The sequence below is a fragment of the Asparagus officinalis genome, chromosome 6, assembly GCF_001876935.1.
Source record: "Asparagus officinalis chromosome 6, Aspof.V1, whole genome shotgun sequence".
Taxonomy (NCBI): domain Eukaryota; kingdom Viridiplantae; phylum Streptophyta; class Magnoliopsida; order Asparagales; family Asparagaceae; genus Asparagus; species Asparagus officinalis.
Genome location: NC_033799.1, coordinates 44,300,216 through 44,317,107, shown reverse-complemented (window position 1 = coordinate 44,317,107; position 16,892 = coordinate 44,300,216). Strand labels below are relative to the sequence as shown.

The following is a 16,892-nucleotide window of genomic DNA, read 5'->3' as shown; positions in this document are numbered from 1 at the left end:
ACAAACAATTTACCACTAATGTTGTTTGTCTAGTGTTTGTATTTATCTATTTATTATAGACAAACAACATGTTGGAGGATGGATGTAATCAAGCTTTCACGATCATATCCAATGGAGGTTGGCGAAATAGTAGAGTGAAGTCATGCAATTCAAGTTAAAGATTCAAGTTCCCGCTTCATCCGCAAGTATACCAAGATAAAGCTTCGTTGAAGATCACAAGCTTGGGTATAATTAGTTTAGGAGTTTATATTATGTGTGTTAAGTACTTTAAGCTCAATATCATATACACACACATTTTATTGGTTTCTATATATATATATATATATATATATATATATACATAAGTTTTGGTTTCTTTTAATTTCATAGATATGAAACAAATATATATTCATATACATACTCATATGTTTCATATTCTATTGTATTTGTGAAAATATTATATTCATTATTTATAGACTTCATAACAATAGTTTATATCTTCCTTTAAGTCCATAAAATCAGTTTATAGAGTTTCAAAACTTGGTTTATGTCAAAACATCAAAATTCAAGTATCTCATGCTTTTATGTTTTGGACATATTTGCAAAATAATGATATTTTACAAATGGAAGATGCTTTTTGAAAACCGGTTTTTATAACATTTATATTATCATATTTACAATCATTTTCCAAAGTTTTGCATTTTTCTGACTTTATTTGCTATTTTTAAAAGACTTTTGAAAATCAAATTTCTATTTAAAATAGACTATGTGCATGTCTTGAGTCGACTCATGAACAGTGTTGAGTCGACTCATAAACTATTATGTAGTTTATATTTTGTTTTTGATGAGTCGACTCATAACATCATGAGTCGACCCAGACAGGTTGAGTCGACTCATGCCTGTCATAAGTCGACTCACAAACTGTGCTGGAAAATGAGTTTTGTTTCTGATGAGTCGACTCATGATCTTATGAGTCGACCCATGGTTTATGAGTTGACTCATGATTTTTATGAGTCGACCAATAAGTTGGTTTTTAGCCTATAACGGCTACTTATGAGTCGACTCATAACACTGTAACGGCTATATTTCCAGATTGTATTGTTTTTGGGTTTTTGGGTTTTTGGTCTTTTTGCCTGATTTTCTCTTGGCTTTGGGGTTCCTATAAATACCCCCACATATTCTTAGTTCTAAATATCCCACGAAAAGTTTAAACAAGTTTTTAAAGGATGTTTAAGTGTATTTAAGTTTGGTTTAAAGTTTGTTTGGTTTGTGAAGAAGCTTTCACAAGTGGAGGAGATCATCTACATTGTTTGAGCTCCATTTAATCCATCTCTCCATCTTGCTTTTCAGAGAAGAATTTCTAAACTCAATACTAGCTTTGTATTAATTATTTGTTGTTTATCATTTTCATCAAGCTAGGGGTTTACATTGAGTTTATAATTAATTTTCTCGTTGCTTACACACACAACCATTGAGCTTATTGTATTTGCATACATTGTATAATTGGGTTGTGAGGAGTTGTATCAATTGAGAGTGAGATTAATTGAGTTCTCGTCCATTATAGAGAACAACCAAAGTCATATTTGTGCCTAATTATGTAGATCACATTGTAATATACTTGTACATCGAGAGAAGTGTGTGGTGAGAGACGGGGTCATCCTAAAGGGAGTGGGGTAGATAACAATACCTAGAGAGAGGTTGTAATTCCTAACACTTGAGGGAGACACAGACTAGAGACCAACACTTGAGAGGGTGTAAAGTGAGATTTGCAAGAGTGTGAGATTAAAAAGTTTTTGGTGAACTAGAAAACCGAGTGTGAGGTGTAAACATTATTTGGGTGAGCATAGAAAACTCAGTTGTGATAGTGGAGATCTCCTTGAGGTGAGGAGCGGAGACGTAGGTCATGGGGACCGAACTCCGTGAATATATCTTTTGTTTGTGATTGTATTGACGCACTTGTTTTTATGTTCATATCTTATATCGCATTTGTATATTGCTTATTGCTTATATTGCCCACTATCTAATTTAGATTATTTACCTTTGTGTTATTTATATATCCTCGCATATATCTCATAGTATATCTCATTGCTAGGATATTTACCTTTGTTCATATTGCTTATTCTTGCTCATAACATATTGTATATCTATCTTACAAGAATAATTTATTAATAAGTTTTAATTGGCATAAAATCGGATTAGATTAGCACAAAACCCTAATCACCCCCTCTATGGTCTAACATTGAAGACTTACTTATATTATTTTCATATCTTGTATAAGTCTATAAATCCATTCTAAAGTGTTTCAAAGTTTTGTTTAAGTTATTTTAGCAAAATCAAGTTTTCAACATGTTCATACTTATGTGATTTTACAAAATGATGAGATTTTAGAAATGGGAAATACAAATTAAAAAATTCTTTTTATAGCATGTTCATTATCTTGTTTACAATCATTTCCTAAAGTTTTATATTTTTCTGAATTTATTTGATATTCTTAAAAGAGGTTTGAATTTTATTTTTATTATTCAATTCAGGTTGATAACCTGTTATCAGTCGACTGGTCAGTCGACTGATGACATCAGTCGACTGATCAGTTGACTAAAGAATGTGCCTGCAATCTTTAAAAGTTTCTGTTTTGTTTTGATCGACTGACCAGATAAAGGACGTCAGTCGACTGATGAGCTGGAAAATGCCTACAACGGTCAGCTCATCAGTCGACTGATGAAACCCGTCAGTCGACTGAAAGCCTGTAACAGCTATTTTTCTAGTTTCCGTTTGTTTGTCTTTTTGCTGGGTTTCACTTGGGTTTTGAGCTTTGTTTCTTCATCCTATATATACCCCATTCTATTTCACTCTGAACTGAGAAAAAAGAGTTTAAAAACAAGTTTTAAGGGCGGTTTAAGTTTGTTTAAGTGTTTACAAAATTGGTGTTGTGAAGTTTGTTTCACAAGAAGAGGAGATCATCTTTGGTTTGAGCTTTCTATTTCACATCTCCATCTCTCTTATTCTAGATAAGTTTTCTCAACTCATATCTCTAGCTTGTTTATGTTTTAATTGTTATATTCATATTTACTAGACTTTAATTGAGTTTGATTTTATTTTCTCATTGCTTGCACACACAACCTTTGAGCTTAACTATTTTCAATTATTGTATAATTTTGGGTTGTGATGAGTGTAACCTTGAGAGTGAGCTTAAATTGTGTTCTCACCTATTGTAGAGAACAAAATCTTGTATTTGAGCCTTATTGTGAGAGTTCACCTTGTAATACATATTTACACCAAGAGGAGTGTGTAGTGAGAACTTAGTCGCTACCAAAAGGAGTGACGTCGGTAGTAAAGCCTAGAGAGAGGTTGTAAAACCAAGCACTTGAGGGAGGCGAAACGTGAGGACCAACACTTGAGGTTGTAGTTTGTGTATGTACATTGTGAGAGACTTAAAGAGTTTTCGGTGAGCTAGAAAATCGAATGTGTAGAGAAGTTCCGGCTTCCAAACCGGGCGTGTCGAGATAGTGGAGACCTCCTCGAGGTGAGGAGCAGAGACGTAGGTCGTGGGAACCGAACTTCATGAACATATCTTGTGTTTGAGTTTGCTTTGTGTACATTTATGTTGTGCTTGTAATTTATATTATTACTCATAACTCACTCATATATCCTTTGCAAGAATTAATTAATCAAGAAAGTTTTAATCGTCATTAATATCTAATAAGATTAGCAATAACCCTATTCACCCCCCTCTAGGGTACATTCACCAAGCACAAAAAGTTGTACTTGGTAGTGAGGTGACATAATCCTCTCAACTCATTCAAATGGTTGCATATCCCCATACACTTCTCAATCCATGTGAATGTGGTCTCTCATTTGAATAAGTGGAGAGGATTGTGCCACCTCACTACCAAGCACAAAATTTGTGCTTGGCACCAAGCATACCCATATTTCTCTCTCTCTCTCTCTCTCTCTCTTTCTTTCTCTCTTTCTTTCTCTCTCTCTCTCTCTCTCTCTCTCTCTCTATATATATATATATATATATTATTATATATATATATATATATATACTATATATATATATATATATATATATATATATATATATATAATATTATATATATATATATATGAGAATATTAGGTATGCTTGGTACCAAGTATAAAAAATGGTGTTTGGAGTGAAGTTGTCACTTTCTCATCCACTCATTTAAAATTGGGGCCCCCCCCCACACTCACATGAGTTGCGGAGTTGGTTGAAATTGTATATGATGAATGGCGAAAAGTGACACCTCACTTACACAGCCACCAAATTTGTGCTTGCGTACCAAGCATACTCATATTTCTCTCTCTTCTCTCTCTCTCTCTCTATATATATATATATATATATATATATATATATATTCTTTCCCAAATATTGTCAAAACATCATTAGAAAACCATCAAAATAGGGTTTCTATAAGTGGGTTCCTTACAAAAATCTTCGACGGGTTTTCTAAAAATGGAGTCAAATTAACCAATGAGAGGGTGCCACCTCACCCTCTCACTTGATTTCAAAGTGGTGACCAAACAAAAGAAAAGCAAAATTTAGGGGTTGTTTGTTTTGTGCAAAAATAAATTGCAGAATGCGTTACAGTAACAAATGTTGTATCAATACATGTTGCATGCAGTTTTTGTTACAGGAAATATACTTCAAACTTGTTGTTTGGGTATTTGCAGGATATGTATTTTCAGTTCAAAGTCAATACTTGGTTGAAAAACAATTAATGCAAAATCTACAGTCTCTCCATATAAAGAAACTTGGGTTTAGATGTTTTTCTATTTGTATTTAAATTGATTTAAGGTGGAATTATTATTATTTTTTCTCATTTTGAAGCTTGCTTGTAAATTTTGCTCCCGCCAAATTGGCCGTAGCATTTGTTGCAAGCCCCCCCCCTCCCTATAAAATGTAAGTTCATTTTCCTTTCCTAATTACAAAGTTTTAAACTAAACAAATTATTTACGAAGCCGGTTGCTCTATTTTTTTTGAAACTCTCTTTCCATCCAACCATACATCGCCTTACAAGAAATAGGTTTCTCATAATTTGGTTTCTTAATATTTTTTTACCAACCAACTAATCAAGCCCTTAAGAGAAAGTATCACCCGTTGAGCATGATATGATTGATTATTGTGAACTATGATTGGGGAGGCGGATACAGACTATCTTTTTATGGTAATGCCTTCTTCTCACTGCATTGACGGTGATATGAAGAGTAGATTTCACGACACTAGTGCTGATTACCTTGTTTGCAGGGTGCAATTGGCGAGCTAGTTTTAGACGACGACAGAAGGCATTGAAACTTGGCCTCGTATACCATATATTAACAATGAGTCCGTCAACTTTAATCAAGCTCATTATTTCAAGAAAAGAAAATCATGTAGCAAACTCTCTATATTTTTATATCGTATATGAAGAAAGAAAAGAGCGAGATCCAACATATCAGTGTAACTATCATCATCGTAAAGGCACACATATCAGATCATTCGCTAACCACGCAACCACAAAACCACACCAAATAAATAATAATGATTGTACTGATAGACATTAACAAATATACGATGGACATCTCGAGGATTACTTCCCCAACAGGTATGACGAGTTAAGAATATGAAAAATTGCACGAGCAGCGAAGAACACACAATACATTGCCAAACGCAGTTAATTAAATAAGACCTAGAGCCATCAATTATTCCCAATGATTAGAATCCATTATAAAACCATTTGACCCCAAAGATCTTCACAGGCCCACACCAGCAAGTAGATTCAGGTCCCAATCCCCAAAGTGGACCCAACCAGTCAAACCCTTTAATTTATCCCGGGTTCTTCGCTGAGCGCGCTCAACCCTCTCACTCCCCTCAGCTCAGTTTCAAACCCAAAAGCCCCAAGCCCCCCCAACACCCCCACACCCACAAAAAAAAAAAAAAAAAAAAGACCTCTCGCTTTCCGAAAATAGAAACCTGGGTGTCGGAGGGGGGTTAAAGAGCGAGGTGTCGTGCGCCAGCCAAAAGAAGGAAAAAAGGTAACAGGCGGCACTCCCTCTAAAAGCCCCCCCACCCTACTTTTTGTCCTTATTTGCATTCAGAGGCAACAACCCCAAACCTTCATTCCTCCCTCGTCTCCATATAAACCCTCGATTCCTCTCTCTCTCTCTCTCTCTCTCTCTAGAGATCTAAACATTTCCTCTTCTCTTCTCTCTCGAAAGAGAGAGGCCTTGATTAGCTCAGCATTGGCGATCCAATGTGAGTAATGTTCATCTCCTACTTTGAATTCATCAGCTTGTTTCTTTTTGGTTGATCCTAGGTTTTTGTTTTTGGGTGTGTGATGGTCATTGATTGTTCTGTCTCGTGATTGCTTTGGCTGTGGTTTTAGGAGGTTTAGGGTTTAGTTAGAGCCATTACTTGTTGGGAAATGACCTGGTTTTTTTTTTTAAATCAAAGGAGCTGTCTTTATTTGTTTAGTGGTTTGGTAGATTTTGATCACTGATGGTAAATTTTTTAAAAGGAAATTTTGGTAGATTTTTAACTGGATCATGTGGCAAGTTTTGATTGTTGTTTCATTTTTCTTTTTAATGGTATATATTTAATTCATGTGAGGATCATGCTTGTTTCGGTGTTCAATTTTGGATTTTTGTTCATTGATGATGAATTCTTCCATCGATAAATTTTGGTAAAATTTTAACTGAATCATGTGGCAAAGTTTGATTGCTGGTATGTTTTTATTTACTAGTTATGTTAATCTTTAATGCATTTCGGAGGATTATGTTTGTTCAGCGGCTGTGTATAGATTTTGATCTCTGATGGTGAACGTTTTGATTAAATCATGCGGCAAGTTGTTATAATTGGTGTCTTTTTCCTTTTTCTTTTTGTAATCTTAACTGCATGTGGAGGACTGTGTTTGTTTAGTAGCTGTGTAGAGTCGTTGATCACTGATGGTGAGTGTTTAGCTAAATCCTGCGGTGAATTTTGAGCTGATTTGTTTTGAGGTGAGACCTAATTGAAGTTGATCGGTGATTTGGGCGAGAAGGTAGAGAAAGGAAAAAAAGCGGGAAAGGAACCGGGCAACTTTGCTATAATGATCTGCCTTGGATAATAAGATGAACTGAGAAGATTTAAGTCGAGAGAATGAGCTGATCATGGTTCCTTTCACATGGGAGAGTCTACGTGCATGCATGCACATTTGCACGGCTCCGTGCATGCACGATACGTGTATTCCAAAAGGTTTATATATAATGCGATCACGACAAAACACACTTTTCGGGTTTGGAGATGCAATATTTTAAACTCTTTATTCATGTACGTAATGAACAGAAGAGGCTCCTCGACACGTGTATAGAATGCGTCCCGAATGTCAAGCACGTGAAAAACACCATCTCAATTCTGAAATTGATTTAACCAAGTTTTGGTTATCAAATCTGTAAATTTTAATAGCTAGGTAATATATATAGAGGATACCGATATTCAGTGAAGGACGATTCACTTCTATCGATGTGAATGGACTAGTAGAAAAAAAGTTATTCTCTAGGATAGAATGAACTTTACATGCAAATTTGACCTATCGATGATAGACTAATTACTAATAAAGGGGTTTGACAGTTTGGTGCTTTAGTTGCATTCCTTAGTGTACTAATTAAGTGAGTATCTTCAAAAGCAAGCTATTTGATCTTATATGAAGTATGGATATGGATATGGGCATGGTTACATGATTGTATATACAGATACAACATTTATTACAGTTGGTGGGATACTACATCAGATACATAAGAAACTATATGAGAAATTTGCACCTGCAATTTCTAGTGAATCTTAAATTAAAAGATGAAGCAGCACCTTTCTCTGTTTAAATTCCTCTCCGTTAAGATAAAAGCATTATCGTGACTATAAATATGATCTTGAAATACTTATGCATCAGATCTAATACAGGATGTCTCCTGTCTTTGAATGTCCAGGGCTCATTAATCTGGTTTAAGGGAAATGATAATTTAATTTTCCTTCGCCTTATATGGAGTCGCACAATCTTGACCGATGTAGATATTGACACTGCATATATATCTGATATTTATTCAATTACCGCAATGGTTGATACTTTAGAGTTTAGACTCTCTTGGGTTCATCCTAAAGTATATTTATTGGTGAAGGCTCCTGTACCATTCAAGGAAACCATGACCAGGATCTCAAGTCCTTTTTTCAACTATTTATAACTGACCATGTAATTTGTACCTTGACTTATCAATATGGCTGTCAGTCTGCTCTATACCATTTATTTTCTGAGCTTACAACATAGTGCTCTTGGTGATTTCTTCTTTTAGTTCTATGCGTATGACCTATAGTTTTGTCTTCCTCTAGGCTAATTACTTCTGACTTTTTCAGAATTTATCTTACATTAGGATCCGCCCAAAGTGAATAATTGTACATACTTGAGGAAGTTCATCCTGAAACAGAGAAAGCCCGGAACTACCTGCATTTCTGTGCTCATTTAAGGGATTTTCAGTGGCTAAGGGATTAATCGGTATCCTGCCAAGTTCATATTCACACTTTACTCGTCCGTCTTCATTTACCGTTATCTCTCTCGTAATGGAGGACATAAAATGTCTAGGAAAATTATAATGCTTTAGAACAATGTTGGTGTGACACAGATTACTGTTACACATGCATACACATGCATGCATGCATAAATACATACACACATGTCCATACATACATACAGTTACGTTCACACAAGCATCTCAATGATTGTACTTTCTATCTTTTGGCTAGTTTTCTATATGGCTTTTTCTTTTTTTACTTATTAATAACTTTCTTACCTAATCATTATTGCTGGTATTAAGTGGAACCAGTTGGGAAGGTTTTATATAAATACTTTAAACTTAATTTTATAGTGTTATTTATAAGATTTTCCATGTAAATTTATCATTTCATTGATTTCAGAAGAAGTATGAGCAATCGAAGGGAAGTGAACTGCCCCCTCTGCACGGAGGCAATGGATTTGACTGATCAACAGTTTAAACCTTGTAAATGTGGGTATCAGGTGAGGGATATAGATCTTTCTCCTTCATCCTTCGCTATTGCACCTTGTTCTGTACAAACTACGCATACATATATGCTTCAACCCAACCCAGGAAAAAGAACAAAGGAGGAAAGATATTAGTATAACCATGCCTCATTAGATTCCAAAGCAGTATATCTCTCATTCTTTTAAATTTATGCACCCGAATTTATGCTTATTGTTCCTCTGTATTGTCCTTTGATTATGGGCACTGCCTTCTTACGCATTGAGGATACCACAAAATTTCATTAATGTCTGCAGACATGAGTATAATTACTTTGCCATCTAAAATAAAAATTCAGTAATGCTTTAAAGTTTTCAGTTGAATGAAATCAAACTGGCACATAGGATTTTAATATAAATATTTCATTTCATCATTTTCAATATGTTTTTATTTTTATGTGTTTCAATTAAATAGATATTCAGAAATTTGACAAGCAAAAATTATTGTCATTATTTTAAATAAATTGTTGCAAAAATAAAGGAAAATTTTGGCAAGGAAACTTAAACAATGAGTTAAGAAAGATAGCATTGCAAATCCCAGATATCTGTCATGTTAATGCAATTTTAACATAAAAATGACAGAACGACTAGCTTCTTGAAAGGAAAGAAGCAATACAAGCAACAAGAAATTGAAAGCGATTTTTACCGATTAAATCCATTAAATGCATTAATGCATAAATACTAATAGGGACACCCTTAGGAAAAAAAGGCCCACTAAATGAGCAATGCTAAATATGAAATTAATAACTACATAATAGTACCCCTAGCTGGAAAATTACCCAAGAAATTGAATAGAAAATAACCATTAAAATAAATCATAGAACTTCTTTCACTATCGTAATCAACATTAAATATTTAAAAAACGACAAATTTAGAAATCAATAAAAATACTTACCAAATAAAAGCTGGTGTAATATTTTATAACAGCTAGCTACAAATAGAAAAAGGAATGTTAGAATTTAGATATTAAGAAATTAGTTAAGAAGGCCATAACTTACATGTTGGATTAAACTTTATGTTTATCTAGATCTTATAATGCGGAACCACAATAGAATCAAAGAGTGGAATAATGAATTATTGTAATTAATGTTTCCAGAAGAGAGTTTCCATCTAATGGGCGGAAACATAATAGATTCAAAGATATCCTGTTTTTCTTTTGTCTGTAAGATTTCACACTCCCTGAAGCCTTATCTGTTAGGATCTAGTTAGGATACCCTAGAGGGGGAGGGGTTAATAAGGGTTGCATCGAAAACAAGGTTATTTTAAAAAACTTATGTAGCTAAATAAGTGGAAGTAAATAACCAAGCAAGCAATCAAACGCAAGCACAATTTTTTTTCGTGGTTTAGCATGAAACCTACATCCATGGGCTTCACCCCAATGAAATCAATACACTATTTGAGAAAGTACCGACCTTCCAAGTTTGTCAAAGCTTTTACACCTGATCCTATCCGATCTCACCAAGAAGTATAGCCAACACAACGCTCAGATACACTCAACGCTCAATCTATCCTAAGACTAAGAATTAACCTATGGGTTTACAATTTAAATTGAAATTTTTTTAAGATGAAAATACGTTCCTAACTACTGAGTAGATCTTTTAAATATAATGCTGATGTTGCTGCGAAGATCCCTGTTAGTTGTAGCATGAACATTGTCTTCAAAATGCAAAGAGAACAAACAAAAGCTCTAAGAAAAACTCCAATGAAAAACCTAGCTCCTCTAATCTTCTCTCTCGAACTCCATATATAATCTACGCAATTTGACTCCTCTTCTAATTGGGAAAATAATCGTCAAAGTCCTTATAAAGAAATACAAACAAACGGTTGAGAACTTGAGATTACATCTCACAAATCAAAGAGAATCTGCCAAAACGTGTCGACCTGGCTGAAAATTTCGGCCAGTTGGCTGGTAATTGTTCAGCCGCCTGCTCTAGAGTCCAGCCGGCTCTGTGAATTTTTTTGAGAACACTATCTTCTATCTTGACACTTTCAGCCGTCTGCCAGAGGATTTCAGCTGACTGACGTTCAAATCGCATGTGAACATCAGTATCAACTTGTAGAGCACGTCGAGAGCTTTCTGAAAACATATAATAATACCAATTCCAATAACCAAGTCAAAAGTTATTGTCCCAGTAATTATTCAACCTCCATGTGCATGTTTTCAGCCTGCAGATGCAAATTGCAGCCGCCTGTGCATGTTTTCAGCATGCTGATTTCAGAACCAGCCAGCTGAAATGTTTTGCTGCTGTTGTTCAATCATTTCATGAGCCCTTCTTCTCGCCATTCTTTATTCATATATTCTTGTGACTTCATATACATGTTTAGGGGTAATTAAACACCATCAAATACATGTGATCAGCATTCAACATTACCCACAACATTTGAAATTCATCAAGCATCTTCTGCTAATTGATCAGATACTTGCTGTTCATTTGCTGCATAAAGAGACTGTTCGTATTGTAGAAATAATTGAAAGCAAGGGTCGAAAGCCTAGATCCTCAATAACAAATTATTTCAAATAAAAAAGTTATAAAAGTTCTGGTGACACCTGTAGGCACATCCAATGATACATATAACTTTCCGGCTATTCATTGTATTTCTTTCTCAATTTTACATTTAAACATATTCAGTGTCTCTTTGCATTTTGTGTCCTGATTTTCATGTTAATACAAGTGGAAAACTTTGATCTTCAATCAGCTTACTATATTGGCTTTATTCCATCTTACAGATGTGCGTTTGGTGCTGGAATCACTTGGTCGAAGAAGCTGAAAAGGACGCAGTGTTGTGTCCCGCATGCCGAAATCCCTATGACAAGGAACGTATTAAAAGAATGACAATTAGCAGTGTCTGGTATGTTCATTTTCTAATGTGATGCATTGTTTAAAACAATCTTACTGGATTTAGCTCATACACATTCATTGTTATGAAGAAAACGTGGTGGAATATCATTGTGTGTGTATATGAGATTGTTAAGGTTAATTAAAAGTTGACTTTGAAGGCTGGCAGAGATAAGTTGCAAGGAGAAGGAAAAGATTCAAAGGGCCAAATCTAATACTTCTGAAATGAGATATGATCCTCATAAAATCCGCGTGGTTCAACGAAATCTGGTGTATATCACTGGTATACCTGTGAATTTATCTAATGAAGAGGTATGCTCATTCCACGCTGACTGATTTTTGAAATAACTGTACATTTTTTGTGAGCTTTTATGCTACTTGTATGCTTTCTTTTCTGACCTCTGGGTAGAGAAGATTCTTCAGTTAGTTTCGCGTTTGCAGCAAAAAAATCATCATAAAGGGAAGACTATAGACACATTTAAAGATCATGTGTACATGTTCTTTTGCAGACTCTTCGGAAGAGAGAATTCTTTGGGCAGTATGGCAAGGTCTTGAAGATTTATATTAAACCTACCAAACCCGGTTCCCCTTACTTTAAAAAGTCTTCTGTTATGTAAGTTCTTCTCTCTTGTCATTATGCATCCACTCTTTCTAGAATCTCTGGTTGATTATAAAATTGGAGGACCACTTATGAATGCACTTATCTGGTGGATATAAATTATCTTTGCTTCTTGTGTCTAAAAGTCCTGGACAACAGTAGATAAGGCTTCACAGACTTGAATATGGATATATGCTAAGTCTTAATTTGATAGAGAAAATGTTTAATAAATAACAGTACAAGTGATAAAACTGAACTTGATTAAAACTTCAAATTTACTTTTTTAGTCCTGATTCTGGGCCTCATTTTTTTCATTAAAACTTTTTTTCCTTATCCTACAATTCATATTATTCCATCTTCATTAAATCTGAGCTGAATTGCCGACCTTTTCCTTGCATATTCGTGATTAAATGCTTGTCTGTCTCCAATTGTCTACATTCCTTGGTTATTACATCATACCTTTAACATTTCAATTCTTCTCTTCTAATTTTTATGCTCCATATTACAAGGAATCTCTAGGTCCTTGTGGCTGTCTAACTCTCTTGGAAGTCATCATGATGGTTCACATATCCATACATATGAGGGAGAAATAAAAAAACATTATCCGAAAAGGAGAGGTTGTTATGGGCTTTGGGCCTAAGGCTCATTAATATCTTTTTGTCCCGTTATACTAATTTGATCTCAAATGAAAATAAACAAGATCATGGTATTCAATCATCAACACAAAAGGAAATATACTTTTAGAAAATCCAACTTCGTATTGGCTTCTTGGACATCTTTTGCATTTTCCACTGTTTTCTATTTCATGCTTGATACAAGTACTTCTTAAGATTTTGATACCAGCAGATTCATAGTCTAATCTTCCAAGCATGTTTGGATTGTAAACTTGTTGAATTTTGTACCATTTTCTGTTTCATGTTTATTGTATGTAGTTGCTAGCTAAGATATTGGTACTAGAAGACAGAAAACTGATCTTCCTTGCATGTTTGGATTATAAATGGGTGCATCTGTTACCTGCTTCCGCTGCTTGTGACAGTATGCTTGTGATAGCCTGTTTGTACTATGTTTAGATTACAAATGGCATGCATCTGTTACTTGCTTTCACAGAAGAATCAATCCAAACAACTAGAATCCTCTATGAAACCTTGGACCCACAAGATAAATAATACAAATAAGATTCTAATGAAAAGACGATATGCTTTTGCTAGGTTAATTAGATCACTAATCACTGTATTTATCTCATAATTGGATGCTCATACCTATGTTTTAATTGCTTGGATGGCTAATCATGTTATTAAATATTATTCGGATCATTAGTCACTTGTAATGTTTCCCGCCAATTAACATAATGAGTTTTCGCTGACGTGATATAAAAAATATTGATCATTTTATATAACGGATTTATTCCTATGCATAATACCCTGATCACTTACGAAAATGAAGTTTGTGATCTATCAGGCAACTTGTATTGAGTAATTATATTTCATTTGGCATTTTGTTCTTGAAAGTATTAACTCCGGACATATTGGGTAAGCTGTATTGCTTAAACATAAATGAAAATATACAACTCAAATTGATGGAAAGTGTTAGAAGTGGCTAATAATCCTATTAATATTTAATTACATGACAGGTCATCCAAGTGAGTAAAAACATAGGTATGAATGTTCAATTATGAGATAAATACAGTAACCATGATCCAATTAAGTTGCTTTTGCTTAATCTGCTTCTAGTTGGAGCTTGTTTACTCCAGAAAAGCCCAACAAACATCTAGAAGCTTTAAGCTAACCACTGTTCTAACTGTTACATAATCACAGCTGCGAGTATTGCTGCTCTCAGATTTCTGTTTTTTTTTTCAGTTCTTCTGCTGAATGTACTGAAGTAATTTCTTATTTGTGCAATTGATTTTCGGTTCAAGAATTACTTCCGAATGATGTACAATAGTAAATATGTCAGAAAACACACATATTTGCACTGTCATCTGTTGTGTGTTAATAAAAATATTAGTGAATTATCATCCAGATATGTTACATATTCAAATGAGGAAGAAGCCGTACGTTGCATTCAACTTGTAAACGGCTTCATCTTAAACGATAGCCCTTTGAAGTAAGTTGTACCTCATCATATTTTTTGTAATTTAATATACCACTGTAGTTCGATTTCATTTCTTTCATTTGAACCTTTCCATGTAGGGCATGTCATGGTACTTCAAGACACTGTTATGCATGGTTGCAGAAGAAGGTCAGTCATGCCTGTTTGTATTGTTTATCATATATTTATTTGAATTGTATGCATAAACGCAAGGATCCATTAGTATCTTGTTGACTACATTGTTATTTGTGACAGCCATGTAAGAACCCGGATTGTCCATATCTACATTACCCAGTACCGGCAGAAGATATGTGCCAAAAAGATGAGGTGCCCTTAACTTGTACAAGGTAAAATGACTTTCTTATGCTTATAGTTCATTATACCAGAAAGTTTAATATTCATCTCATAAACGTTTGAAGTATGCTACCATGGCTATGCAATTGATCAAATAATGTTCTACGTTTCTCCTAATTAAAGTGTGAAGTATATGCCTTTTTAACGTGTGAGTTCATGCAAGAATGTTATACATCTCCCTCTCACCTACCCTGCTTCTCTCTTTGTATACCCTTACCCCTCTGCCCCCACCAAAAAAAAAAAAGAAAAAAGAAAAAAAAAAAAAAAAAAAACCAAAAAAAAAAAAAAAAAAAAAAAAAAAAAAAAAGAAAAAACCCAGAACAACCTCAGTTCCTTAGCATATTTGCATTAAGTATATGAGAAGCCAATAAGATAAGTCTTGCCTATGCTTTGAAGAATTTCAACGTTTTAACTTCATACGAACCCCATGATTAACCTAGTCGCCTCATGATAAAAGGAAAACAACCATCTAATGATCTGGTTCTTCCCTTTTATCTTGGATGCAGGGTGAGAAAACTTTGTAGTTTAAATTTCTAGATATAAAGATAAAACATTGTCCATGGACTACTCACAGGTACTGAGTTTGGTTTAGGAGGATTGTGTGTTAGGATTGAGACCCTGTGCTATTGACCAAACTACTCAGATTGCAATATATGATAATAAATAATAAAGATAGGTAGAAAATAGAACATGAAATCAATCCGGAGTCGTGAGAATTTTATGAGGTTCACCCAAAGTTAGGGCTATGTTCTTAGAAGAGCAGAGTCTATGAATATCCACTATGACCTTGGTCCTTATCAAGCAATTACAATCTCGATCTGTTTATAGCTTTTCTTCTCTGCACGAGAAACCATAGGTGCTTTCTTTCTAAATTCTATAACAAAAGCTACAAATATCTCTCTTTGTTACTTTAGCATTTTTCTCTCTTTTCCATCTATTTTAAACCCTAGGACTTCAGGAAACCCCTATATAAATACTGTTCACAATAAATCGAAAAAATAATAGAACTCCTAACAAAATTAGGATTTCAAAATAGAAAAATCTGGTTGAATGGTGCATTGTGGTGTGACTGCCCTAAACCATCAGTTGGTACATTGGGTGGTCCTACTGCTTAGCGGTTTGAGAAGTAGTTTGGGGCAGTTCGACGGCTTAAACTATTGTCGCTCATCATCGCATCTGTTTCTGATCTAAAAAACAAACACACGTCTTTGGAAGGATCTTCACTTGTTAATGATAATCTCTCACTTGGAGATTCTTCTGACTTGATACCTGATAGTAACCAACTCTTCATAATTCCGCTCTGCTTGCTCTTTGTCAAGGTCGACTTTTGGAGAGATTCATCAACATGCAATAGAAATTGAACTTTTCTCTGTCTACAACCTCGGTGATCGTATTCGCCAGGTTCTTATTTCTTGATATTGTGTATTTTCAACTGTCCTTCATCCAAAGACATTCACATGAAGTTGTATCACACCTTATGCTTGGTTTGATAGGGAGTACGAGGAGTGGTGGTGAGGCGAGGTGAGATAAGCCGCAAGGAAGGACATACATTTTGTGATTCTTGTTTGGTTGGTGGGGTGGGAGATACATGATTTTTTTTCTTCTGTGGTTGAGGGGATGAAAAGGGAAAGTGAAGTGACGAGTTAAGTTAAAAAATACCTTTTGTTTTGATGAGGATAGGCAATTGGATAATTATAAAACATAGAATAAATCTCTTCTCCCCTCATGTATTCCTCCAAATTGGAGCGATGTTTCCCTCTGCACTTTTCATTCATTTTGTATGTTCTCTCACTACATCCCATCTCTCCCCAGCTAACCTCACCTTATACGAAGTTGGACAACACCTTATGCTTGGTTCAATTGGGGGTACGAGGAGTGGGGTGAGGTGAGATAAGCTGTAAGGAAGGACATATATTTGATGCTTCTTCTTTGGTTGGAGGAGTTGGGGGAAAATACATGATCTTTTCTTGTG

The 16,892-nt window shown here is 34.7% G+C and overlaps 1 protein-coding gene across 3 annotated transcripts in view; it reads left to right on the top strand.

The window, feature by feature from the left end:
• Positions 5,929-16,892, top strand: part of LOC109846491 — a 28,779-nt gene continuing 17,815 nt past the window's right edge. For all 3 annotated transcript variants that reach the window (XM_020415750.1, XM_020415749.1, XM_020415751.1), the window contains exons 1-8: positions 5,929-6,237; positions 8,923-9,022; positions 11,772-11,893; positions 12,042-12,192; positions 12,390-12,493; positions 14,498-14,581; positions 14,668-14,716; positions 14,822-14,913. In XM_020415750.1, the coding sequence (XP_020271339.1) occupies positions 8,930-9,022; positions 11,772-11,893; positions 12,042-12,192; positions 12,390-12,493; positions 14,498-14,581; positions 14,668-14,716; positions 14,822-14,913 (695 nt within the window). In that variant the 5' untranslated portion in view covers positions 5,929-6,237; positions 8,923-8,929. The remainder of the gene's footprint in view (positions 6,238-8,922; positions 9,023-11,771; positions 11,894-12,041; positions 12,193-12,389; positions 12,494-14,497; positions 14,582-14,667; positions 14,717-14,821; positions 14,914-16,892) is intronic.